The sequence below is a fragment of the Mytilus edulis genome, chromosome 14 (assembly GCF_963676685.1).
Source record: "Mytilus edulis chromosome 14, xbMytEdul2.2, whole genome shotgun sequence".
Lineage (NCBI taxonomy): Eukaryota > Metazoa > Mollusca > Bivalvia > Mytilida > Mytilidae > Mytilus > Mytilus edulis.
In genome coordinates this window covers 42,977,280-43,003,813 of record NC_092357.1, presented here as the reverse complement: position 1 = coordinate 43,003,813, position 26,534 = coordinate 42,977,280, and the positions used below count along the sequence as shown (strand labels likewise).

The 26,534-nt window shown below is 31.3% G+C and overlaps 1 protein-coding gene across 1 annotated transcript; it reads right to left on the bottom strand.

Annotated features, from left to right (window-relative positions):
* Positions 1-2,606: 2,606 nt before the first annotated feature.
* Positions 2,607-26,534, bottom strand: LOC139502594 (cardioacceleratory peptide receptor-like). Its single transcript, XM_071292130.1, has 7 exons — positions 26,314-26,534; positions 12,690-12,772; positions 9,460-9,595; positions 7,191-7,525; positions 6,190-6,325; positions 4,787-4,867; positions 2,607-2,974 (listed from the first exon to the last, which is right to left on the bottom strand). The coding sequence occupies exons 2-7, from the start codon at positions 12,765-12,767 to the stop codon at positions 2,727-2,729; spliced, it is 1,014 nt and encodes a 337-aa protein (XP_071148231.1). The 5' UTR covers positions 12,768-12,772; positions 26,314-26,534; the 3' UTR covers positions 2,607-2,726.

Here is a 26,534-nt window from a genome sequence, read left to right as displayed (position 1 = left end):
CATTTTAGAAAATGGCCGTGTCCATCTTGAAATTATTTTTTTTTAATGGCCAGCAGTTATTTCTTAAAAAGTATATAAAAATGATGCTTTGTGGTAATTTTCATGCTTGTATCATCATTTGCACAATTCCCTTGATTTTGCTTGCTAATATCTTCCACTAATATTGTTAAGACATTAGTCAATGGAGAGATTTAAAATGTGATTGGTGTCCCACCATTGGACTAATGTTATCTCTTCCAACGATGCCATGTTTATTCTTGTCTGTCACATTTCGCCAATGTTCTTTATTTCTATGCTTTTTTGTGTTTCTTTGTTTTACATACGACGTGACTCTGTTCTTACACATCCCGTCATTGTGCTGCAGTAAACTTTTGTATTCTTATCTTTTACTTTGCTAATGTGTTTTGTATATATGCCTTTTTGGAGTTTCTTTGTTACATGCATGTATTTGTTTCATATTTGTTTGTTTATATAGTGATTAAGATTATGACAGAATATTAACTGCTATACCCCAATATTGACATTTTTGCCTATTATAAGATTGAAAATGGAAATGGGGAATGTGTCAAAGAGACAACAATCCGACCATAGAAAAGACAACAGCAGAAGATCACCAACAGCTCTTCAATGCAGCGAGAAATTCCCGCACCCGGAGGCGTCTGTTTGTTTTGTTCACACATCGTTGTCAATATAATTAAATTTAATACGACTGTCATACAAGTGAAAAGTTAAACTAGTTTTTAAACCAAGTTTAATGCACCATATGCTATATTAGAAAATGCCTGTACCAAGTCAGGAATATGACAGTTGTTATCCATTCGTTTCATGTGTTTGAGCTTTTGATTTAGCTATTTGAGTCTGAACTTTCCGTTTTGAATTTTCCTCGGAGTTATGTATTTTTGTTATAATATTTTATGCAGGACCTCAACGTACATATTCAGATTCAAAATCAATGTTTGAACATGTCCTCTTCTTTTATAAGCTTTCTTTTACTCATTAGTAGCAAAAGAGGTACGATAGATACTAGAGGGACAGTCAAACTTATAGATTGAAAATAAACTGACAACGCCATGGTTAAAAATAAAAATGACCAGAAACGCTTAATAACTGTATGATAGAAACAGGCATCATTTACTTTTTTGGATTCGAGCGTCACTGGTGAGTTTTTTTGTAGACGAAACGTCTGGCGTATATACAAAATTTAGTCCTAGTATCTGTGATGAGTTTATTTCATAGATTTACTGTAAACCAACTTAGATTTGCGGATACTTTATTCACTTGAGGCGATGACATTTAGCAAAAATCACTTGATGTAGATATTTAAGGAAAGATAAAAAAAAATATTGCTTTTAACGCAAGTAAATACTCCGTCCACATAAGAAAATGCCCGCACCAAGTCAGGAATATGACAGTTGTTATCCGTTTATTCGTGACTAACTATAATTGTACAAGTTTTAAAGTTCTAAATATAAATATATGAATCGGAATCACGCGAGCATGTCTTGAAAAAGTAATCATATTAAAAAATCATCTAGAATAATACAAATGATTTTAATAGAATGAAATTCAAAACAGTGTGGCTGTGGCCATTGATTGACACATTAAATTCATCCATTGACTGGGATAATTTAGGTGAACGTTTGTATGTAACGACCACTGCTCACTATGTACTTTTTAAACACACTTAAACTATGGGGTCACCAAAGGTTCTCAACACCTTATTAAAGTAATTCGAAAAATAAATCAGAAATAACACGATGTTTTGATTTATATCAATTATATAAATCAAAACATAAAGGTTATTTCTGATTATTTTTTCGAATTATTTTATAATTAAAGGCGTTAAGAAACCTTTGGTAACCCCACAGTTTAATAGTCTATCGTATGTACGTCATGAACAGTGGTCGTTACAGACAAACGTTCACGTAAATTGTCCCAGTCAATGGATGAATTTAATGTGTCAATCAATGGCCACAGCCACACTGTTTTGAATTTCATTCTAACAATTATAGATTTTTTACTGAAAGATGATAACTCATTCATAACTAGCCTAGTTTGAAGTAAAAAAAAAACTGTATACATCCAGGACACCCAACAACATAAATATATAAAATCATTCAAACATAAACATACGAAATCATTTCACATTCTAGTAAAAGATTGTTATTTCATCGGAGTTCATAAAGCTTTACACAATATTTGCTACGAAATATATTAATCTGACAATAACAACTAACAATTAATAACATTATAATCAAATCAAAAGAAATAAGTAAAAATTCCCTAGCATACGATAAAACATTTTATTGTATAGCAATATAATATTTCCAACAGAAAGTAACAAAAAGTTAGCGTGCAATAAATTCTAATATTGCACTAGTGCAATAAATCTTCAAAATTCATGACGTCATCAATGACAAAATCTTAGTTTAAACCAATTTTTACTTTCAAATATTATATTGCTATACAATAAAAGGGTTATTGCATGAATATTGGGGAATATTGTCCCTCGTAGAACATATATTGCACTCGCAAGTTCGTGCAATATAAAATTCTACTCGGGACAATATTCCCCAATATTCATGCAATAACCCTATAGTATTCTGTTGTAAACTGACAATAATAAATAACAATAAATAACAATTTAATCAAATAAAAAAAGATAAGTAAAAATTCCACAGTATATAAATGTATAATAAAACATTGTATTCCGTTTATAATTTGTATCATGCATGTACATATTCACGCCTGGAACGACCTGGACTTTTTAATGACGTTGTCAACGTGAGTTTAGTTGACAAGGTTTTTTTCTGTCTTGGTCTAAACATCCTATGGTTTACTGAAAGGACAATGATTGGATTTATCAAGCTGTTAAGTGGAGACAGAGCTGTCATGATGTAGTAAGCTCCTCCAAGTCTTTGTTGCAAGTTGATGTAGGTCGCCAGTGATGCTGGAAGCCAGCATAAGATGAAAGCTAAAACAAATGGTTAAATCTATATCATCAAGACAAATTTATGTGTCAGACCACCAAATCACCCACTACAATGTAAGACACGTGTAAAAGAAAACTCATCATAGATACCAGGACTAAATTTAGTATATACGCCAGACGCGTGTTCGGGCTACAAAAGACTCATCAGTGACGATCGAATCCAAAAAAGTTAAAAAGGCCAAAGGTTAAAGTAGACCTTTCCTGGCAAACATAGCAGTGTTGATGCCATTGTGTACTTTAACTTATCAACACATTTTCAGAAATGAAGCTTCTGCTTAAAGAGAAATAAATGTAAACCAATAAAACAATCGTTTCTTGTCAACGAGTTTGCATTAACAATTGGGGATGAATACTCATTTTAGACTAAAAAAAGACTCAGGTTTTTATTTAACCAATACTTTTCTTCCGAATTTTGGTATTTTGCTAGAAGATTGTAACTCAGTGGTTGTCGTTTGTTTATGTGTTACCTTTTTGTTTTTCGTTCATTTTTGTACATAAAAAGTGCCGTTAGTTTTCTAATTTGAATTGTTTTACATTGTAATTTTAGGGCCTTTTATAGCTGACTATGCGGTATGGGCATTGCTCATAGTTGAATGCCGTACGGTGACCTATAGTTGTTGATTAGTGTGTCATTTTGGTCTCCAGTGGAGAGTTGTCTCATTTGCAATCATACCACATCTTCTTTTTTATATTTAAACATTGGTTGAAAATTGGCATCCATAAAAGGTGAATCATGTATGATTCAAGAGGTACCTGGTTTTTAAAAAGTTCAACTTATGGTAAAATTCTTAGAAAGCAGTGGAAATTGCGATTTTGGATTGAACGGATTGGGATTATGAATTGGTGGTCTGACACATCTACTACATACTTACATAGATAACATTGTTTATTTTTATGCGTTAGCTCTCTTTTGTGAACATTTTGTGGAACACATTAAATACAATTGATTTTGGGTTTAACGGATAGGGATAATAAATTGATGGTCTGGCACATCTTCTACATACTTATATAAATAAAATTATTTATTTTTATGCATTAGCTCTCTTTGGTGACCGTTTTGTTGAGTAGGTTCTGCCTTCCTTTACTGAGTACCCGAGATCATCCTAGTTTATGATGGAGTTCGTGTGACTCAATTATAAAATCTATTTGTGGTGTTTTGTATATTGTATGTTTTTGTCATGGTGTTGTCTGTTCGACTTTTAAGTTCAAATATAACTTTTGTACCTTCTACCTCTCTTTTATTGAAGGTAGGAGATGATAAAATAAAATACAAGGCATATATTTCGTATTCTATTCATAAAAAAAGAAAATAAGATTTACATGGTATATTTAAACATACTTGTATATGTTTAACAAACATTAAAAAAATAACAAGTATCACAACACTATATTGAACTTTAGTACAACGAACTAAATAGACCACACCAACAACCAACCATCAGCTACACAACACGAAACAGACTTACCAATAAGGACAACATACAACGCATGGCCCAGTCAGTTTGAATTGGCAGTTGTTATCAAACAGTTTGTTTAAATATGTGTTTTTGTTGAACTTCGGTGTTCCGTTTTCCTCTTATAGTTGATGTGTTTCCCTCAGTTTTGGTTTGTAACCCGGATTTTTTTTCTTTTCCGATTGATAACTTTTGAACACTGGTATACTACGGTTGCCTTTATATGATGGTGGTCTATTCAGAAAACTTATGCATTAGTCAGGAATAGAGATTTTGTTTAATCAAAATCGATTTTACAAAAAAAAAAAAATGACGTTACTTCTATTATACATGTACCTACCTATTCCTACAACAAACGTTATGAGCATACTTCTTTTCATTGCACTATCTAATGCTCGTGACTGATTTGTTCTCAAAGCATCTACAACGAAATACAAATATGAAGGATTTGGTGATGATTAAAATCACTTAAAAGTACGAGGTTTGGCTAGCCACAAAACCAGTTTCAACCCACCATTTTTTTTTCTTAAAATGTTCTGTACTAAGTCAGGAAAATTGTTACGTTATCTGTGTTTGCTGCATTATCGTTTTGTTGCAATTCAGTGTTTCTGTTGTTTCGTTGTTTTCTTCTTATAGTTGATGTGCTTTCCTCAGTTTTAATTTGTTACCGGGATTTGTTTTCTCTCAATCAACTTATCACTTTCGAACAGCGGTTTACTACTGTTGTCTTTATTTATTCATGTTATTCCAAATCTGAATACTTAGATCCATTTTTTTTTCTTGGGTTAATTTGGTGGATTGAGGAAAACTTCATCTTTGGTAGATATTTGATATTTTGGTTATTACAATCGCTGCATACGAAACCTATGAAAAAAATCGCTTGCACCCGCGAAACCATCCCGACAAAAATTAGTATACAACGAATAATAGTGAATTCAAAGTAAATCTAGCTGAATGTAATGTGAAAACTCCCATATTTATTTTGATCATTTAGAAGTTTAATATTTCCTTAACAATAGAACGTGATTAAAACGTTCAACTGATTTTTAGAGAGTTATCTCACTGTAGTGTTATGTACAAACTAAATTGCATCCGTTTTTTCTCTCCATTGTAACCATCCACAAAAAAGCCAGGTTCAACCCACCTATTTTTCTTAAAATGTCCCGTACCAAGTCAGGAAAACGACAGTTGTTATCTTATAGTTCGTTTCTGTTTGTGATGCATTATCGTTTGTTTTTCGTGCACTTCAGTGTTTCTTTAGTTTCGATGATTTTTCTCTTAAAGTTGAAGTGTTTCCCTCGGTCTTAGTTCTTTTGCCGGATTTGTTTTCTCTAAATCGATTTATGACTTTTGAACAGCGATATACTACTTATATTTACTGAACCGGCGGTGTCAAATAAGAAGTTAATTTTAAATAAATTTTAAAGTTATGCCCCAAAATTTGTGACTGCAATCAAAACCGTATACATCCTTTGATTTCAAATTTTCAACTTTAAACGTTCCTGGTGGAATTTAATATAGAGAAAGGGTTATGACGCATGCAAATGCAATAATGTTGTTTTCATTTTTTGGATAAGATCCAAAAGGATTTAAAAAAAAAAATACATCAAAGAATTAATATGCTTATTACTATTTTTAGAAAAAGAATGATCGAGTAATTTTAGAACAAAAATAATAGCAACTACTGACGATGGATGTTAACCGGTCTACTGTTCAAGATAATTACTGAGTATAACAAATTACCTGGTGCTGCACTGTCTGTAGCTATGTAACCTTTGTTCTTTCTGACCCAAATGATATATGCAATATACCCGTAAATCGTAATCATAGCAACACCTGGAATTATCACTAACAACGCCGAATGTATTGGCAGCCATACCTACAACAACAAATATTGCAACCAAAATATGTCTGTAAATACGAGAGAAGAAAACGAATATTTAGTGTGTGGACCTGCATACAATTTGAACTTAAATGAAAGTTCACCAGAGTGTTTTTTTTTTTGTCATGTCGTCCCCACTGTCTGATTCTTACCCAGATTAAGTAAGAATATGTGACGTACGAAATTTCGTCAACAAAACATATTTTGCATTCAAAGAAAGATGTAAGCTTGATTTCCTCGTATTTTTATCACTCATGTGGTGAAAATCTGAAAGTTGTGAAAACTATCAGAATTTGAAAATCAATATGTCTAATATAATTTGATTACTCAACAACTTTCTAAACAAATTTCAGTATAATTAAAAAAAATCAGCGCTAAATATACATTACATTTTTCGTGTATTGGTAATCAAATGCACGTAATAACAGCTTTAACCAAAATTGGCCGTTTCAGAATCTAAAGAATCATGGGTTATTTCATTGTTCGTTTTCCCAAAATGTAAAATAATGTCACGTCATTGGTTGAATTTTTTTGTTTATTACATTTTAAATTAATCACGACGTTCTGGTGTACCCTTTTGAAAATGTTCCCAGAATGTATAAGATTCTGAAACGGTGAATTCATTAATATTTGTTCGAATGATACTATGAAGTTCTACCTTCTTTTTATTGGTTTTTGTTAACAAAATTCTTACAGTGTTTTGGAAGACGGACAATCTTTGTCAAAATCGGACTGGATCGAACCTTCCATGTGCGGTATTTGAATTCACAACCGTAATAATGACAGTCTAGACATATAGTATATATAGTTGGACCTTAATTTTGACATTTAACACAATAATTGCATCATGAAATGTACAAACCTTGCCATACAACCCCGCAAAGAGAGGAGTGCACCATATTTGTCCAAGATAGGGAAAAAGTCCACTTTTCAAGTATGGTGTACTGAGATAAATTGCTGTTATCCAAGGAATCAATACCATGCAGGATCTTGTTAAAACCTTCTGTCGACCTGACCATAGTGGACGAGTTAATGCTACAAGTCGGTCAACACTCAGTGATACTAATAAAAATGTCGAAGCAAACAGAGCAACATCTTGTGTATACATGAAGCACACACATACAAATCGTCCGTATGTCCAGCTATTATGTTGTTGTACTGCCCTTGGAAAGTCGTGCAACAATGCAACTGACAAATCTGCAAGTAAATATTATTTATATGTTTACATAAAAGAATCGAATGCATCTTTATGTTAATTCATTGGAGGTGTAAAAGTGTTGACAGAAGTACATTTTGTACGAAGCGCGGAAGAGCTTCATTCTAAAAATGTGCGCATGGTCAACGCTTTTACATTTGTTTTACAACCCTGTGAAATTACTAAAAGAAGCATTCAATATTTTTCGCTATGATCATGAAAACACAATTTATAATACTATAAAAGTTTTTTTTATTTACCGCTGCTCTTTTTGTGGAAACGTGTGTCATCATGGATGTTACTATACATTTATGAATGTTAATTTCAGAATGTCGAGAGACTTCTTTCAAAATAACGCATTATAATGAAACATACATTTAATGTTAAAATTTCATATAACATTCTTTAACATACTGATAATTTCTGAAAAAAAATGCATTATGCGTTTTAATTGGATTACCAGGGTAACAATTCTTAAAAGAATTCAACTTTGGCCATATTGACTTGGTTGTATATCATAATTCGCTGACAATTTTGGTATATGATTTTACAAAAAACGATATCAATGCGAATGCGAATACATTATGATGAAAAGGTCAGTGATGTAGTTGACGAGTTCGGCAATGATTTTTACTTTAAATGAAACAAAAACTCATCAAAGACATAATGTTGCCTTTTTCTACATTTGAAAATGTCTGTACCAAGTCAGGAATATGACAGTTGTTGACCATTTGTGTGATGTGTTTTATCATTTGATTTTGCTATTTGATTAGGGACTTTCCGTTTTAAATTTTCCTCGGAGTTCAATATTTTTGTGATTTTACTTTTTGCATTCTACAAGACGAATCATGTTTGCAAACATGAAATATATCAGTATATTAATATTACCATATCAATTATATTTCATGTTTGCAACAAAGTGCTGACAACTGTGCTAGATTTAATTTTCTTTGTCTTTCTCACTTACCTCTTAAACTTTTTTAAGCAACATAGTTGATATTATTCAATTTGAAAATGACATTTAAGGAAATACTGCAATATATTCTGTCTATAACGAAATACGATAAAAAAATGTGGTACAAACTGAATAACGCGCGAAACGGGTAATTTAATAGTGTGCACCACATTTAATTTGATCTAATTCTTCATAGACAAGAAAATAATTAAATTCTAAATTTCATTTTAAATTGGAGTAAACCATAAAAAAAACATTGAAGACTTTACGGTCGCATGACTAAATTACGTCTATGAGCTCATACACAAACCAACGTCAGCCAATCAGAAGACGCTTTACATCCAAAATAAAATTATTTAAAAATAACATGAAGGTAAAGTTTGGTAACATTGTGCCTTAGAGTTTCCGAGAACGTTTACAAAGACGAAGACTGCAAACGACTAACGTAAACGACGAGAATGGAGTCCAGGAAATATAATGTTTATCAAATGGAGGGGAATGCTGTACCAGTGATAAACAGTGGACTAAATAGCAGTTAATTCATTTTTTAAGATCATAGACACCATTATTCCCACATGAAAGAATAAACAGTTCCTATCCCCGTCTTAATATAGATAACTATCATATTTCTAATTTGGTAGAGATATATCCTTGTGTATAACATGGTGGATTAAACCTGGTTTTGTAGCTAAACATCTCACTGATATGACAGTTCCATTGAATATCATTATATTGACAACACTGTATGTGCAAAACTCAATAGGTAAATAGTTATCAAAGGAACCAGGATTATAATTTAGTACGCCAAACGAGCGTTTCGTCTACATAAGACTCATCAATGACGCTCATATCAAAATATTTATAAAGCAAAAATTACACAAACTGGGGTACAATAGTCAAAATGGTAATATGATTCAAAAACAAATACGTACTGGTGTTTCAACCAAAAAAACAACAAAAAAATATGTGTGCTACTCTTACCTGCAATAGCTAAGTTGATCAAAAGAAACGACATATTCGACTTATTATTTCTTCTTACTAACAAAACGATCACTAGACCATTGAAAATGACTGTCAAAATCCCTTCTGCTACACATATCCAACCAGATATATAAATCTGAAAAGAAATGAATTTTTGTACAGAAAAATTAAAAGCACAAAAATACTGCAGCCCTTTTCACAAAATATCTTAAGTGTAAAATTTATCGTAAGTCAAAAATATTCCTTAACAATTCAACTAAATATTTTATCGTAAGATTAATTTTACACTTACGATTTTTTGTGAAAAGGACTTCAGTACTGAACTACATGGCAAAAACTAAAGCTCAAAGACATCAAAAGAATGGATATCAAATGTCATATTCCTGAAACATTTTTCTTGTCATATCTACCGAAAATGATCTTTTTTCATCTCCCCTTATTTTTTTACACTGATACCATTCTGCAGCAATCATGAAAAATAAAATTTCCTCTAAGGCCAACTAAAATTAATTAGTAGATTTTCATCCAAATTTTTGAAAAAAATGGGGCGGGTGGGAGGATTTTATTTTTTAAATTTTATTTCATATGAAACCTTCTGGTCACGGTTTATTCATATATGCAAGTGTAATAATAAGCTTATATCATGTAAATACATCCATAAGGTGTCTTGTATAAGACAGTAACAATCAAAACCAAGGAGTAACCAAAGACTCATAAAACCAAAAGACATTTACATCAACAGTTACAAATAATAAGTAGGAAACAACACGAACTCCACTAAAAACAAGGAGTGAAATCAGGTGCTCCGGAAGGGTAAGCATTTCCTGCACCGTGTACGGCTCCCGTCATGTTATTTCTTTGTTCAGTTCGGTTATTATGACTGAGGAAGAATATCACTGAGATATGATTTCTGACACACTTTTGTCATAATGGCCAATCAGCTCATGATGGCGACCATAAAATTGCTTGAGTGATGACTTTAATTTGATTGATTCATAGCCCTGTCTTATCAACTTTTGAGAAAGCAGTATTCCTCGTTCAACAAATCAACGTACTTTGAGCTAGCTCTAGAGTAACGTATCAATTGAGACACATATACTCCATATGCTGGTGCCGCTTTTTCAAATTCGTAAATATATATCTCTGATTGGCAATCACTGTTATTCATGTAATTGCCGCTTTAGATACCTATTTTATAGTAAACAGCAGAAATGAGGAAAAATGCTCTCTTCAGTTGGACTACCTCCATCAAATGTATTTTGCTTTCTAAGCAATGTTTTGTTGTCCTAATAAAATGAAGCAAATGCATTGGTATGCATCACGAGTACGATAAGTACAGAATAAAATGAAAACTTAAACAGTGTTGAAATAATAGGGTTGGTCCTTAGTATGCAAGATGCAAATATAATTACAATGTAAAACATAAAGTTGTTTAATGACTCTATCGTGGGTATTGTGACAGAGGATGTTTGCTGTTTTTCTACAAAAAACGAAAGGTATGGCTAAATCTAAATCTAAGAGCTTGCCTTGCTATAAATTAATAAATAAAAAATTCGTATGTTTGTCGATTTTCTGAACTCAATATACCGTCACCAATCTAAAAAGTTCATGCTTGTGTCAATTTCTTTATTCCAGTCAAATGTGTTCCACGATTCTTACGCTTTTGGGTTTCATTCATAGTTCAAATTTCTTGACACAAAGTCATTGTATAAATAAAATAAATCCAAGGTGTTTTATTCACAAACATTTGTGTCATTTGTGACATACGGCGATTTGCGTTTTTGGACACAGCATATTACTCGTAACCCGAATATTTCATGCCCTTCTCGTAATCAATCTCTATTCTCGGTAAATGATGTTGTCATCATAGATCAGAATATATCGACTTAATGATTTTAGTAAGAATACTCTGAGAAATACGAAAACCGTATTTTAAAACAGGAAGTTTTACATGAAGCGAAATTATCGACGGTTACCGGTAACGGAAATGAACAAAATCCGGAAATCATAATTTTTTCAAAAATAAAAAAAATCGGGGCGGGAAGATTTCAGAGGGGCGGGCGGGGATGAAAATCTATCAATTAATTTTAATTGGCCTAATTGTGTCGAATTCTTTTTTTCTTACCAATTTTTAGATATTGATTTTATAAGTAATAAAAAAAAATATTTTATCTTTGAAGACAAACTATGTTGAATGAAAATTTCATTTGTGTTAATGATTATTTTGCAGATTTGACAATTACAGATTTAATAAAATTAAGGATCATAAAATATATAGAAATACTGTTAAAATAAAATGAAAACTTATGAATACGATTGTGAATGATATATATATAATCTTTACGCCATTGTTCAAAAGTATCATAAAACAACTTATTTAGAATATGACAATCTGAAATGTTTCTACCCTTTTACATTTCTGTATACAAAAAAGAAAGAGCGATGCGAAAATACTAATGAATGAAAAACTTTTTTTGAAAGAATGATGGGCACAAAGTTTTTACCCATACCAGGAACAAAGACATTAAATTTGTTAATCACGAACATGGACCGTTCGGAATTAACGTGGTTGGTTGACTGCAATTTGGGCGTTTCGACTGGGATCGGGATGCAGTGATTAAACCGGGTTTTTGCAAAGTGCAAAAGGGATGTTTTGACTAAATTCGGTTTTTTATTGACTGCACTAGGGATTTATTGACACCTTGAGAGATGTATTGACTTCAAACGGGATCCATAGACTGCAAACATTGTTCATTGTAAACAAACGCGGTGCATTTATCACAAAAGAGTTATATTGACTGCAACCGGAATTCATTAACAATAATAAGACTGCCAATGTAATGAATTGAGTACTTTTGTTTTATATTACCACTCGTATTATAATTAATGAATGGCTATTAGTTATTTTGAATTTATTGAACCATAAAATCAAATTTTGACTCTTCACATTGAATAATCTGCGAAGCGTCAAAATTTTTTTTATGGTTTAATAAATTCAAAATAAATTATTACCATTCATTATACATTGATTTCTATCAAAATTAAGACTGAAAGAAGTTTTATTATTATTTATATTAACAATAACAACGTACACACGTGTTAGCGTATGAATTCACAATGTCAGAGTGGACGTGTCACCATAAAAATTGACAACATTAAATATGATATAATACTTTTAACCAATCAGTAGACAGTTAATACACCAATTTTATTTATTAAACGATACTCACTGCTAACAATATGTTATTCTGGTCGGTTTTCGGAGAATTGGTACTATTCATTACTGTAGAATTCAGATTCACATCCATCCTATCTGAAACCAAACACAAAGTTCATAACTCCCTCAAATATATATACAGATTAGTTTTCTACAGGTACATTCCTTATAATTTCTTTTAGATTTTGTCCCCAAAAAGCGATGATCTGTCTATACATGTAAAAAGTAAAATCGCAAAAATACTAATCTCAGATGAAAATTTAAAACGAAAAGTTCCTTATCAAAATTGCAAAATCAAAAGCTAAACACATCAAACGAATTGACACATCATACTCCTTATTTTAATTAATCAAAACTCAATCATACTTGAAACGATGTGAAATATGTTAAACTTCGGCCAATTCAAAATATAAACTGACTGCATGTTAAAGTGCATCAAATTACTATGCATTGTAAAGTAAAGCCTGACATATATAAAATAAAATGATCAATTGAAAATTGTATGGGAATCTGGTTTTGATAGTTTTGTCATTTGGTTGAATGTTGTTTAGACGATTACGTCAAAACGCATTTATTTATTCTTAAACTGTGTCAAGATCAACTTCTACTTGTAATTTACAGTACTATATCCCTTTACGTCTAAAAATGCGTTTTTACTATGTGACATACTTTTTTTGACTTGAAGTTTTAGTATTCACGTGTGTTAAAATCGTTGTTGCTTCAATGATTTCGAGGACATGCTCATAATACATTATTATTAATAATAAATCGCTTTGACATGTTTATGCCAAATGTATGAAGTATTTTTTCCGTAAATGGGTTTAAAATCAATATGGCTTTGCCAGAAAACAGAAATGATTAATTGAACTTATTGAAGACATTTTGATACACTTTTAATTATTCTTATGCTGACCTTCATTATCATCAATACCTCAGATAAATATCTGACAGGTGAATCAGATAGCAAAAACAGCTAACATTCGAGGTTAATTTTAATTTCAACGTGTTCAAATCATCTCATTAAAATTTAAAAAATATATTATACGGAGCTGATCAAATAATATGACACAATTGTAGCCTTGATATGAATTTGATAGATGATATATCGACCTACAAGAAGTATATCGAACTGAACACGAAGCAAATTGCTTGAGAATTTTAAGAAGTGCACACTACCTTTGGAAATTTACCATTCTGAGGACTAAATATTTGTATACCCCTAGTTCACATCAATATTTATAGTACACTCGTATAAAGGGTGGCAGAAATACCAATCAAAATTGGTGCTGTTTTTGAATTTAGGAAAACGGACATGTTCAGAGTAATGAAAAAAAGTAATTTTGTGGCACCAACTTCTTGACAAGCATTTGCAATTAAGAAAGTTGTTAGTAAGCGTTCCTGTTTTGGGAAAATTATGAGACTTCTCTACATCATCAACCTCCAACCAAATCATTTCTTAAAACAACAATTATCTTTAGATTGAACTACACATTGATATTATGTAAAAAAACAAAAAACAAGATTTATTTACTGTGTCAGGTCAAAATCGACCACATCCGCTTGGAAAGTAACTTTATCCGCTGTACCGATGATACACGGTCTCAAAGAAAATTAAAAAAAAGATACAATTACAAATTATGCAACTATTGGAACGCTATTACCTATTGAGTTGGAAATATGGTCTCCAGTCTCGAGTATGCAAACACAATTAGACGTTTACATGTTTTTTTCAATATTCTGAGCGAAAAAAAAAATCCTAATATAATCACCAGAACAATCTGTTCATCAAATAATCCCTTCACCATAAAGTTATCTGTAATTAAACTCATCATAGATACCAGGACTAAATTTTGTATATACGGCAGACGCGCGTTTCGTCTACAAAATACTCATCAGTGACGCTCAAATCCAAAAAAGTTTAAAAAGGCCAAATAAAGTACGAAGTTGAAGAGCATTGAGGACCAAAATTCCTAAAAGTGTTGCCAAATAAAGCTAAGGTTATCTATGCCTGAGGTAGAAAAGCCTTAGTATTTCACAAAAATCAAAATTTTGTAAACAGTTAATTTATAAATATAACCATATCAGTGACAATTCATGTCAGCACAAAAAGTGCTGACTACTGGGCTTGTGATACCCTAAAAGTGCGAGACGTTTTCTACATGTTAATATGCTGTTGTATTCAAAATCTAATTCATATGATACCACTGTGCTTCTTAGTTCAGTCGGTAATCAGAGTTAAATAGTCATACTATATAACTAAAAAGCTTCTATTGTAAATTCAGAGAAGTCATACTTAAGTTAGCACTAAAGTCAGAATTTTCTGACTCCAACCAACAGTCTTTAAAGATTAATTTCTCCAAAACTACTCAATAGATTTTTAAAATCTTTAATTCATTATAAAGCTGAAAAATTAATTTTTCTCATTCTGTAGATACATTTATTTTTGGTATGATTAATTTCACACTATAGCTCCTTAATTGCCAAAAAAAGTGGTCTTCCAACTTGAATGAAAATGACACATTCAGGTCAAATGGTAGTAAAAAATTGTTTCCATCACTTTAATCATCAACCATACACTATAAACAAAACCGTGTCTCAGATTTTTGATATATATCTGGAAATGACCTAAAAACTTAATCCCCCCCTTAGAACCCGTATAAATGCATCATTAATACAAAAGTTCTACAGATTTTTGATATAGGTCTCCAGTGAGAAGATATATTGATTTAACTGCTGGGTGCCAAACCTCATTTCACCTTTCATTTTTGGACACCTATAAATTCATTTAGAAAAAATTTATCCAAAAACTGGGACACCATATTGTAGAAAATACTCCCTTTAATCACATATATAAAAGTCAACCTAAAAGGGGTACCCATGAAGTTTCTATTTTCATTTTTCGCTAACAATTCTCATGAAAAATTGTTCTGAGAAATGACCTAAAAACTTCATTTTTCCCCTTAAAACCCCTATAAATGCATCATTAAAACAAAAGTTCTACAGAGAACACACAGGAGGTTTCTGACACCATGATTTTATCAATATAACCACACACTTTGTATCTTTGATGCTCTAAGACTGTAAATTTTGAATTATATGTGCACTGACCAACACTAACTTGGAATTTGGCGGGAATTTGACTTCACAGATTTGACCAACATCTGTGATGTAGTAATTAAATATAGACAAAGCTCCGCCTCTATCCAGGCAGTCTAAGATAAGTGAATAACAGGAATGACCAGCTGCATATAATCAATATTTGACATCACTATAGTCACTATAAAGAATGATTTTCATTTGTATTTTAAAAAGAAATATAGTATGAAATTAGCTAGAACATTAAAATTATGCAATAAAAGACATGTTCCAAAAAGATCAAGACCATCCCTTTCCTGAAAATAGACTGTCCCATATGATTTTTGACTTTTATGGATTTGAAAAATTTCACATAAACTTAAAATTGTTTAAAGTGTCTAAAACTCCTAACAGAAGACAGAATCAGAGCCATATTCTTCTTGTTTGTAGTAAGAACCTTAAAAAATTAAAGTTTGTCAGAGGCTTTCCGAAATACTTTCACACTCTTATCCTTTTATATATAGTTTTGTTCATGTTGGTTAGATTTTTCCCTTTAGATTTTCTCCTTTTCAATAACTTCCCATTTATCTTTTTACCTCAAAATTGTATAAATTACTTTTGTTGCAATACACATGATACAATGAGATAAGACCACACTATTTATCTTGTGGTCAGTTATTTTAGAACAGCTGGACACTGGTATCAACAGATGATTGACATATAAGCCCCTCCTAAATGCCTATATATTTAGATTAATTACCATGTGCTTTTATTTACATAAGTTCATTATCAATTTACTCCCTGTTGTGATATGATAATGATTTTTGGATTTTTACAAACTGTGCAAAATTATGTGATAAAAAATATCTTAAAAAAACCACTGTTAGACTATAGTGCTACCTTCAATACAACAGTAGTATACCGGTATTCAAAAAGTCATAAATCAGTTAAGAGAAAAGAAATTCAGGTTAATAAATTAAGGTGGTACAAAAACCTTGACTAAAATTAATTTGGCTCGTTAAATTTTCATTAAATTATTGACAAAATATTTACTTTGACCCTTTAAAAAATATCAAAATTTCAAAAGACTTGAACCAATGACTTTCTCGGAAAAAAATTGTTGGATATATAGCAGTTTAACAAACACTCATTCTGATCATTGAGAAGCTTAATATTTCCTTAACAATACAACGTGATTAAAACGTTAGCTAATTTTACAGAGTTATCTCCCTGTGGTGTTAGGTAAACCAAAAACTTACCCAGAGCAATTTATTTTCCGAATAGCGAAAATGTGAATTTGCTTTATATCTGAATGAGAATTAACATTAATATCTGTCGTGATAACACAAAGTATATTTCTACATATTTTCTCAACTTGATTATATTTCTTATATTGTCGTCATTACTATCAATTTACATGTTTCTCTTCCTGAAATTTACTCTGTATTCATCTGAAAGTATCATGTCAATTACTGCTCCATCAAATCATATTCTGTTCACTTAGCTTTAAACTGTCTCTCTGTTTAATCATGCATATAAAAGAGGAAATCATTTTTTCATTTGATACTTGCTGAAATGAGACTACAATTAGTTCAAAATGATCATGAAAATAATTGTTTATTTCATCCCACACATACATTAAATGCTTTGTTACTTGACCTCATTTTGGATTAGTAATGATGTTTAATAACGATGTTGAGATAACAGACATTGTCATAATTACTCAGCGCAGGAAGATTTGATTTGTTTTGTTTAAACGCCCGTTTTGAGGACCGCTGTTTCGTGGAGGCCAGTTTTTATTGTTGGAGGAATACGGAGTGCCCGGTGAAAATCACTCACTTCCTATAGGAAAACTGATAATCCTAGTAAATTAAGACGAGTGCACAAATATGAGAGTTGTTCGAACTCACAACCTCATTGTTGACTGGCTAATGTTTACTTAGACCGCTCGACCACCGCAGCCCCTCTACTTAAATATGTAAATCGAAATAGACAATGACGATATTTTGAGTACAAAACTTTCCGACAGATATTATGATGTCAGTTTCCCAATTATGATCCTTGTGTTTTTAATAGGAGTCTGCATATCTATTTCCGTTTCATGGAATATTTCGGAACTTGCGTTTACTATGTATCAGGATGTCTTTGATTTAAAGATCATTTAACATAAGTTTTATTGAGGATTTTTACAATCTTCGAATCGACTGAATACTAATATACATTTTTTTATGATTTGATAGACGACCTGACCTTTCAACTTTATTAATTTGGTATTACGTTTAGAAAGTTAAAAACATAGCAAACTAGAATGTAAATTATTAAATGATATGAGCAAATCAGCCGTAATACGAACAAATCAATGTGTACTACTGATGACTTTCCACTGTCGATTTGAATCAAGAGCTCATTATGGTTTCAAACAGGACCAATACGGAATAAATCGTATTGGCCCATGCGCTACATGTAATACGGGACGTTCAGTTCTGGTTTAAATTTTATTACGCCTTATTTAACTTTGGACATATCGTTATGTATAAAAACATTTTTTAACATCATGTTTTTTAATGAAAATCATAGAATAAAAAGTTTCGAATACTACTTTCAATTATTGACATAATTGTTTTAATTTCAGTTGACCAATCACGATCAAAGAGTGAGAATAGTTACGCTGTCTGATTTATTATTCCTGGCTTCTTTACATTTGCTAGATAGCAAAATATTGAGCACTTGGACGAGAAATCGGAAATAACATCTGATAATGTTGACAGAAAATCTATTGACGTGAAATAGGTGAAAAGAAAAGTTTCCCCAATTTTAGATATGAAATTCTGTATCATCTTCACCATACGTTACTTTCAAATCAATAAATAAAAGTGTTATGAACTTGCTGTTTCTGTATTGTCCCTGTTTTAGATTCTCAATCAGCTGTTTTGTCCTTTCAATCTTCGAGCCTTGGGCCCAATACAGCTAACCATGCATCTATAACAGGGCCAATACAGAAACAGCCAGATAATATTACTATATTACAGACCAGAAATGACAAAAAGGGTTTGAAAAGGTACCAAAAGAGGGAGGGTTTTAGAATAACTTTCTACTTCAGATTTCGTTCTGTTATTTTTAATTTCCTATTTTGTTTTATGTGAATTACATCGTTTTTTTTCTCAATAATTTGAAGGAGATAAGGTTAGCAAATATGTCCCATTAATGCCTACTAATGTTTTTCAAGGTGTTAACTCCTCAAATCAGGACCCTCATGCATCAAAGACAGGTAATCATTAATTTGTATGATATCTTTAAAATGGAGGTCAGCTGTAGTCAGAAATCGTTTGTTATATATAGATCCATTGGTGGCAAGAATGGTAAGTAGCTCTCATAATTCTGAAACAGGAATTGCTCGAAGATAATGGTGGATCAAACAAGGTTTAAAACTAGCTTAACCTCCAACTTGTAAGATATGTTAAGATATGTTAATGTGACAATCATAGACCCAAAAAACATTTATTTCTACAGATGCAATACCACCAAATCATAGTAAGTCACATCCGGTTGCATACCAAAAAGAGTCGTAAAAATGCATTGACTTTGACAATTGAAGGTAATTTATTTTACATTTCATTGCAGTAAAAAATGTCTGTGGGATAAACATATATATTGGTTATTCAAAGCACCATTTTGTTTTTATTTGGAGTTTCTATAGGATATTTTGGAAACTTGAGGTTACAAGGTTATTGAAGCTTGCACACATGTGAAAAAGAGGTGAAAATTTGATTGGTTAATTCAAGTGATGAGTATTTTCTTCTATGTAATTAAATGTTATATAAATTTTGTCTATAGTACGAGGCATGATAAAGTTTTACTCATGCTAAAAATAAATTCTGCACATTTTTTTGAAAAGTGCGAATTTAACAAATACTAATAGGGGACCTCAGTAGTTGTATTACACCTACAGATCAGTCTTCAGTTGTTTTGATAGTGTGATTTCAGAATATGCTTTGTCTTTTCGACATATAATCTTGACTATCTAACTTAACCTTTTTTCAGACTTTTGAGTTTTTAAAGTCCTTCTGTTATAGTCTACTTCTTTTTCAACAAGATCACGATGCAAACTATCTACATTTAAACATTTCCAATGTTAACATGCAATGGACGTTTTTAAAGGAAAAAAATACGTGATTGACAGGCATTTGATAACAGTGCTTCTTAGTCCAGTTGGTAATCGAATTACCAAGCAATACGATATAAATACAATTCTGCATAATCAATTAAGAAAGGTCAAACTTACCCAGAGCAATTTATCTTCCAAGTAGCGTATTTTTATGTTTGCTATATATCTAAAAGAGAATTCACATTAATATCCGTGTTGATTACAAAATTTCCAAAGTCATGCATAACATTAAGTATACATTTGTATATATTTTCTGAACGTAATTTTATATTTTCTATACACCTCTTTGCTATCATTATTTTACGTGTTAAATTCTCCGCTGGAAATTGTCATAGAATGGATCCGCAAATGTCATATTTATTATAGCACCATTATATCATATTCCTGTCAACTAGCTTTAAACTGTTGCTCCTTAAAATATTTTAATATTCATAATGAGAATATTTCAATTTATTTTTTACATTGTCTAAGTGACGAAATGTCAATACAGTGGATCAAAAGGATCATAAAAAATATTTCATCACTTAAAAAATGCTTTTACGATGTAATCGTGTTATTTGAATCATTGGGATACATTCATGTTTTATTTATGAATATCTAGTTTTTTCAATATTAAGGTTCGGTAAAACCTTTAAATTATGAAATTAATATGACAAACTCTTTGAGGCGTTTCACTTAAATGAATAATTTAAATAATAAATGGAATAAATCATCTTTTCCGATAAAAGTACAGCTAGAAAAGAGCTTCGACAGAAAGCAATTTTTCAATATTGATGTCATTGATCAAAAGATTAGAATATTGCAAATTAACCTTAAATATGAATGGATATAACCAGTTATCAAAGGTACCAGGATTATAATTAAGTACGCCAGACGTGCGTTTCGTGTACATAAGACTCACCAGTGACGCTCATATCAAAATGTTTATAAAGCAAAACAAGTACAAAATCCTGTTTTTCGAAAAATTCAAAGTTTTGTAAACAGGAAATTTATAAAATGACCACATGATTGATATTCATATCAACACCAAAGTGTTGACTACTGGGCTGGTGATACCATCCGGAACGAAACATCCATCAGCAGTGACATCGACCCAGTGTTCTAAACAGTTATCAAAGGTATCAGGATTATAATTTGTACGCCAGACGCGCGTTTCGTCTACATAAGACTCATCAGTGACGCTCATATCAAAATATTTATAAAGCCAAAAAAGTACAAAGTAAAAGAGCATTGAGGATCCAAAATTCTAAAAGAATTGTGTCAAATACGGCTAGGTTAGCTATGCCTGGGATAAGAAAATCCTTAGTTTTTCGAAAATTTCAAAGTTTTGTAAACAGGAAATTTATAAAATGACCACATTATTGATATACATGTCAACGCCGAAATGTTGACTACTGGGCTGGTGATATCCCCGGGGGCAAAACGTCCACCAACAGTGGCATCGACCCAGTGGTGTAAACAGTTATCAAAGGTACCAGGATATATGAACAATATCGTGTGTATGCACATTTGTCAATTCAAACTGAATTATTAAGCCAAAAACATTTTATTGACAATGAATTGTTAGCTAAGTCCAAGATTCATGACTCAAGTATATAATGCATTGAGATCTAGATAACTATTTTACATCCCATGACCGTGAACCCCTCCCGATATGGACATATTAAACCTGCTGCTTTTGCCAAAAAATCTAATTTTCAGTAGTTGTCGTTTGTTGAAAAAGTTCAAAAGTTTTTCTCGTATTTCGTTTTATATAGATTAGTTGGTTTTCCAGGTTGAATGGTTTTACACTAATTATTTTTAGGGGCCCATTTTGTCTGCGGTTTGCTATGAAAATAGGCTCCGTACTTTGACTTATAATGGTTTACTTTGACAAATGTGACTTGGATGGACAGTTGTCTCATTGGCACTCATACCACATCTTCTTATATCTATATATATATTTCCTAAGTACAGAACAGAGAAATGTATACTGCAAATAAGGAGCAGTGATAGGATCCTTTTAAAAACAGTCTATATTACTGAGGGCAAATATTTCTTGAAAAATTTAAGTTATAGATAATGCATATTTTAAGGTTTTTCTTGTCGTAGAACACACCGAGGGGTGACAGGATTGATCAAATGAAAGACCTCCCTTCGGTCGGTCTTTCTTTGAGCAATCCTGACACCCCTCGGTGTGTTCTACGACAAGAAAAACCTTAAAATATGCATTATCTGACTTATATACCGTCAAAAGAATATTATTTTAGATAAAGATTTGCAAAATTTAGTATCCTTTTTTACCGACAACACTAAAGTGGGATATTCCTTTCTAATGCGTTCAGGTTTTAATACGCCCTACGGCTCATGGATAATGTGAAATACAACTCACTAATTAATCTAGATATAAACCTTTTAAAATTTATTATCCATACACAATAAAAATATTACTGTAACTGCATGAAGTAAGACACAAATGTATCGTTACCATCCGATAACGGTGTATGACAAATACAAGACACATTGTAAGTAATTTATTGTACCACTTAGATTATGGAAAAGGGGGAGGGCGTATGTTTTTTATGGCTTTTTTCTATTTGTAATGTCATTTCTATCGCGGAAAAGTGGTTATTTTTTTCTAAAATTAAAATGCGGGCAATGACGGTTTCTTTTACACCTATCATCGATTGAACTTTAAAATATAAATTTCCAAATCGGCAACAAAAAACTATCAGACGAATAAAATTTTTAAGTAAATTATAGATTGCATTTTTATCAAGGAAAATAATGACCTCACACAGGTCATTATTTTATGCCTTGGAGCATATTTCATTGAAACATGGTATCGTCCGGGTTAATTCTGAAAAAGAATGACCTGTCGTTCTGAAAGAAAATAGCTCTATATAGGTATATAATGATTAATAATTAATGATTTTGTTGTTATTATGTTGTGTCACATACTATAGATATGTAGTATTATGACAATAAACATTTAAGTTGAATTGAAATAAAAACCTAATGTCAGATGTCAACAAATTTGTGCATACCTCAAGCCAAAAATATTGCTGTTTATAACATTACAACAAGAGAACATGAATTTTACTGAGATGCACAATTTTTCTCTCTGTTTAAGGGCATACGATACAGTTTTGACCCCGTATTTACAGTTTGATGAAAATTTCCATATATGCTATTTTGTGTCTGATTAAATCAAATATGTAATAAAAAATATACCTTCATGTGCTTAACTTTCTTGTTTGAAAAGATAACACAAATTGTTTTTTGTTTAATAATTTATAATTTCTGTATTTTATAAGTATCCTAAAAAATTATGCATTTTTCTTCAAAATTAACACATATTTATCAAATGGTCAGGAATTGAGAAGAAAACGTAATTTTGTGCTGTATATTTATCAACATTTTAAAAAATGCACTATTTACAGTTTTATAAAATTTGGTTCACATAACGTCGTTTTAAAAAATAGGGGTTATGCACTGGTTTTCAAATTAAATCAGTTTGAATGACAAAAATCAGTCAAAAAATGCATCTTTTCCCGATAAGTCATAGTTTGACGTCGCGAAAAAAACAATTTACAGATTTTCAGAAACACAGACCACTTTCACATACATAGATATTTTTGATCAAACAATTTGCTGAGCGTGTTAAATTAACATATTAGAACATATCCATTATTCCTTTGGTATTCTAAGCAGGTTAGATTTGCAGAGACAACTTAATATTGTGCAACAGTTATTTATAATTGTTGAACTTAAATCAGTGTTTGATTGAAAATGCTCTTTCAGATATAACTAAAACATGTTTGAATTGCTATAATTTATAAATAGAGCGCAGATGAAACCAGATTAACAGTTTAAATTCACTTAGACTGCAGTTAAAAGCACATTAGTCGATAAATGCTTTGGTAAAACATGTTTCGTATTTATTGTTAATCATCATCTTCTAAGCAACAACACGACGCATCATCGTCTGTTATTACATTCTTCTCAATCAGATAAAATTTCTTTATATTAAGATATTTCTTTTTTATGACGACGTAATTCTAGTTTCTGTTATAACATACCTGATGCCTGATGCGTAGTTGATGAACACAAGTGTGTAGAAAAAAGTCTAAACATTTGAGAATGCAAAAGTTTATCCTATAAATTTATGACTACACAATATTTTGTGAAACTAAGGATTGTCGTTTCAAAGCCATTTGTCGACGTTGTAAATTTTTTAGACGCTCAAAGTTAAAACGAACGCATGTTCTAAAGCTGCTTGTTTTTATGCTTTGCGTACAAAATAACACTTTTATTACAGAAAAAACCACCATGCATTCAACCTTTCTAATGCATGCACTATTCTATAGCATTTTTGATGATCATAACCTGGGACTAGAAAAGCATTTGTTCTCATTCATTGAAATGAACAGACTAATTACCGGGTTTGTACTAAACTACGAAATGAAATAAAATGCTGTGAAAACCTGGACACTTTTAAACAAAAATGTGTTGATTTCTTGACTGTAAATGATTTATAACAACTTACTCAAATATTCTAATGATTTGTATTTTATGTATGTATATCTATATATGGATTTATTTTTCTATTGTTCTACAGACAATTTATAGCTAGCATGAATATTGCATTTACATAATATGTTAGAAACTGTAAGCTTTGTAATATTTGTACTATTTGTTCCTTGTGAGGGCCTCAAGGTAGATTAGCGAAAGCTAATTGAGTCACCCTCTTTAAATAAAGTCATTACTTACTTACTTACTTACTAACATTGACCATACGACGGGTGCCACATGTAATGGATGGTTTGATTACCCTTCAGGATCACCTGAGATTAATGTCAGTTTTTGGTGGGGTACGTTTCGCTTAATCTTTATTTTTCCATGTTGTGTTTCGAGTACTATTTTTGTCTTTTGTCTTTTTCTTTTTTAGACATGGCGTTGTCAGTTTATTTTCGATTTATGAGTTTAAATGTCTCTCTGATTTCTTCCGCCCCTCTTTTAAGTCTATTTTAGAAAAAGCATGTACATATTTACGCCTTCATTCTAATTTTGGTATTCAAGTTCAAATGTTAATGCTGTTGGTCTTTCCGCCAACGATGATATCATTAGCCCAGTAGGCAGCACTTTTGTGTTAACATGGACTATCATTGATTTGTGAATATACTGTTAAAGAAATGTTTAATAATTCAAAAGACAAAGATTTGTCTTACACATTTATTTCTTTGCAGTATTTTGTTCTCAACTTTAAAAAAATGAGGTCTAGGGTAGTTACTGAGGAAGAGGTAGGATACGAGTTATAATTGGGATCCAAAATGCGATGATTATTAGAGCAGGAATTTTATTTTTTTTTTATTCAAGCTTCTCTAATGAGTCTTTTGTAAGCAAAACGCGCGTCTTGCACAAATACACAATTTCAATGCCGGTATCTATGATGAGTTTATGATAAAGCATTTTAGCTTATGAAATCGAAATTTAAAACATATTATAATCCTACAAACTGACCTACCTCAGATGATGACTTTACTCTGTCGGTACTCAGCATTTTTAGTTTTGAGTTTTGTACCACATATGGGTATAAGGGCTTCACAAACTACTTCCTATTGTAAATGATGTCAAATTAGTATTAGAAAATACTAAGATTATGTAGGAAGTAAAGATAGTGCCACCTCAAACTGCGAATTTTTGCATTAATATAATTCATCATGGCATGGGGTTTAAATCTCCAAAGTTGTGCGTTGTAATCTTGTATTTCCATTAGAAAAAAAGTTATAACTGTTGATTTCAATTTTGACATCTTCTCTTAAGGATGTTTGCTCCTCTATTTTTTTTAATTTTTGCCAGATTTTCGGAATCCTCTGTTTTTATCCATGTATTAACATTACAAAAATTTACCCACTAACCCCTACTTTTCTTTTCATGTTTTTATTACATATTGTTTAAAATGCCATATTTCAAAATTTTATGAAATCCTTGTTATTTTTTCATATTTTTTTTAAACAAAAAAGGTGCCAATGTTTTTAAAAAAGTGAAATAAAAATCTAGAGAGAATTATTTCCCGCCAAACTTTCAATGGTTTATATCTCGAAAACAAGAACACGGACCCTCCATTTTTTCTGCCTTTTTAGTTAGTTTATTTATATACTATCAATTTCTAACAGTCTTTAAAAAAGCTTGTTATTTTTAGACAGAGTAGCGAACCTCCTTAAGGTTGCGAAAAGTATAGCTTTTTGAAATTTGACCAACATAGTTGAGGAATTGTTGAACAAACCAATAACTGAATATAAAAAACTTGAAAGATAAATGGATATTTTGGTTCACATAATTTTCAATATGGTGTTCTGTTGCATAACGTTTTTCCATAAGTATATTATGATTACCAAAAAGAAGCCGTACTCACCATGCACAATGGTCCAGTAGTTAGGTTATAGTTCAGGTAAAGAGTTAACACATATATCCATTTTGATTTCACTAATATTTATAAAGTATAAAACTCTGTACATATTACTATCCGTATTAATGTGTTAAATTCTACACTGTTATTTGGCTAAAATACATTCTGAAAATGTCATGTCAATTATTGTTCTAAATAATCATATTTACAATTTATTTCAATTTATC

What these genes read in the sequence shown, in the direction of transcription:
- LOC139502594 (XM_071292130.1), bottom strand. Translation starts at nt 12,767, where the DNA reads ATGGATGTGAATCTGAATTCTACAGTAATGAATAGTACCAATTCTCCG. An exon ending in AGAATAACATATTGTTAGCA is followed by an intron (nt 9,596 to 12,689) that starts GTGAGTATCGTT and finishes ATTTCTTTTCAG; the next exon opens with ATTTATATATCTGGTTGGAT. An exon ending in AACGTTTGTTGTAGGAATAG is followed by an intron (nt 2,975 to 4,786) that starts GTAGGTACATGT and finishes CATTTGTTTTAG; the next exon opens with CTTTCATCTTATGCTGGCTT.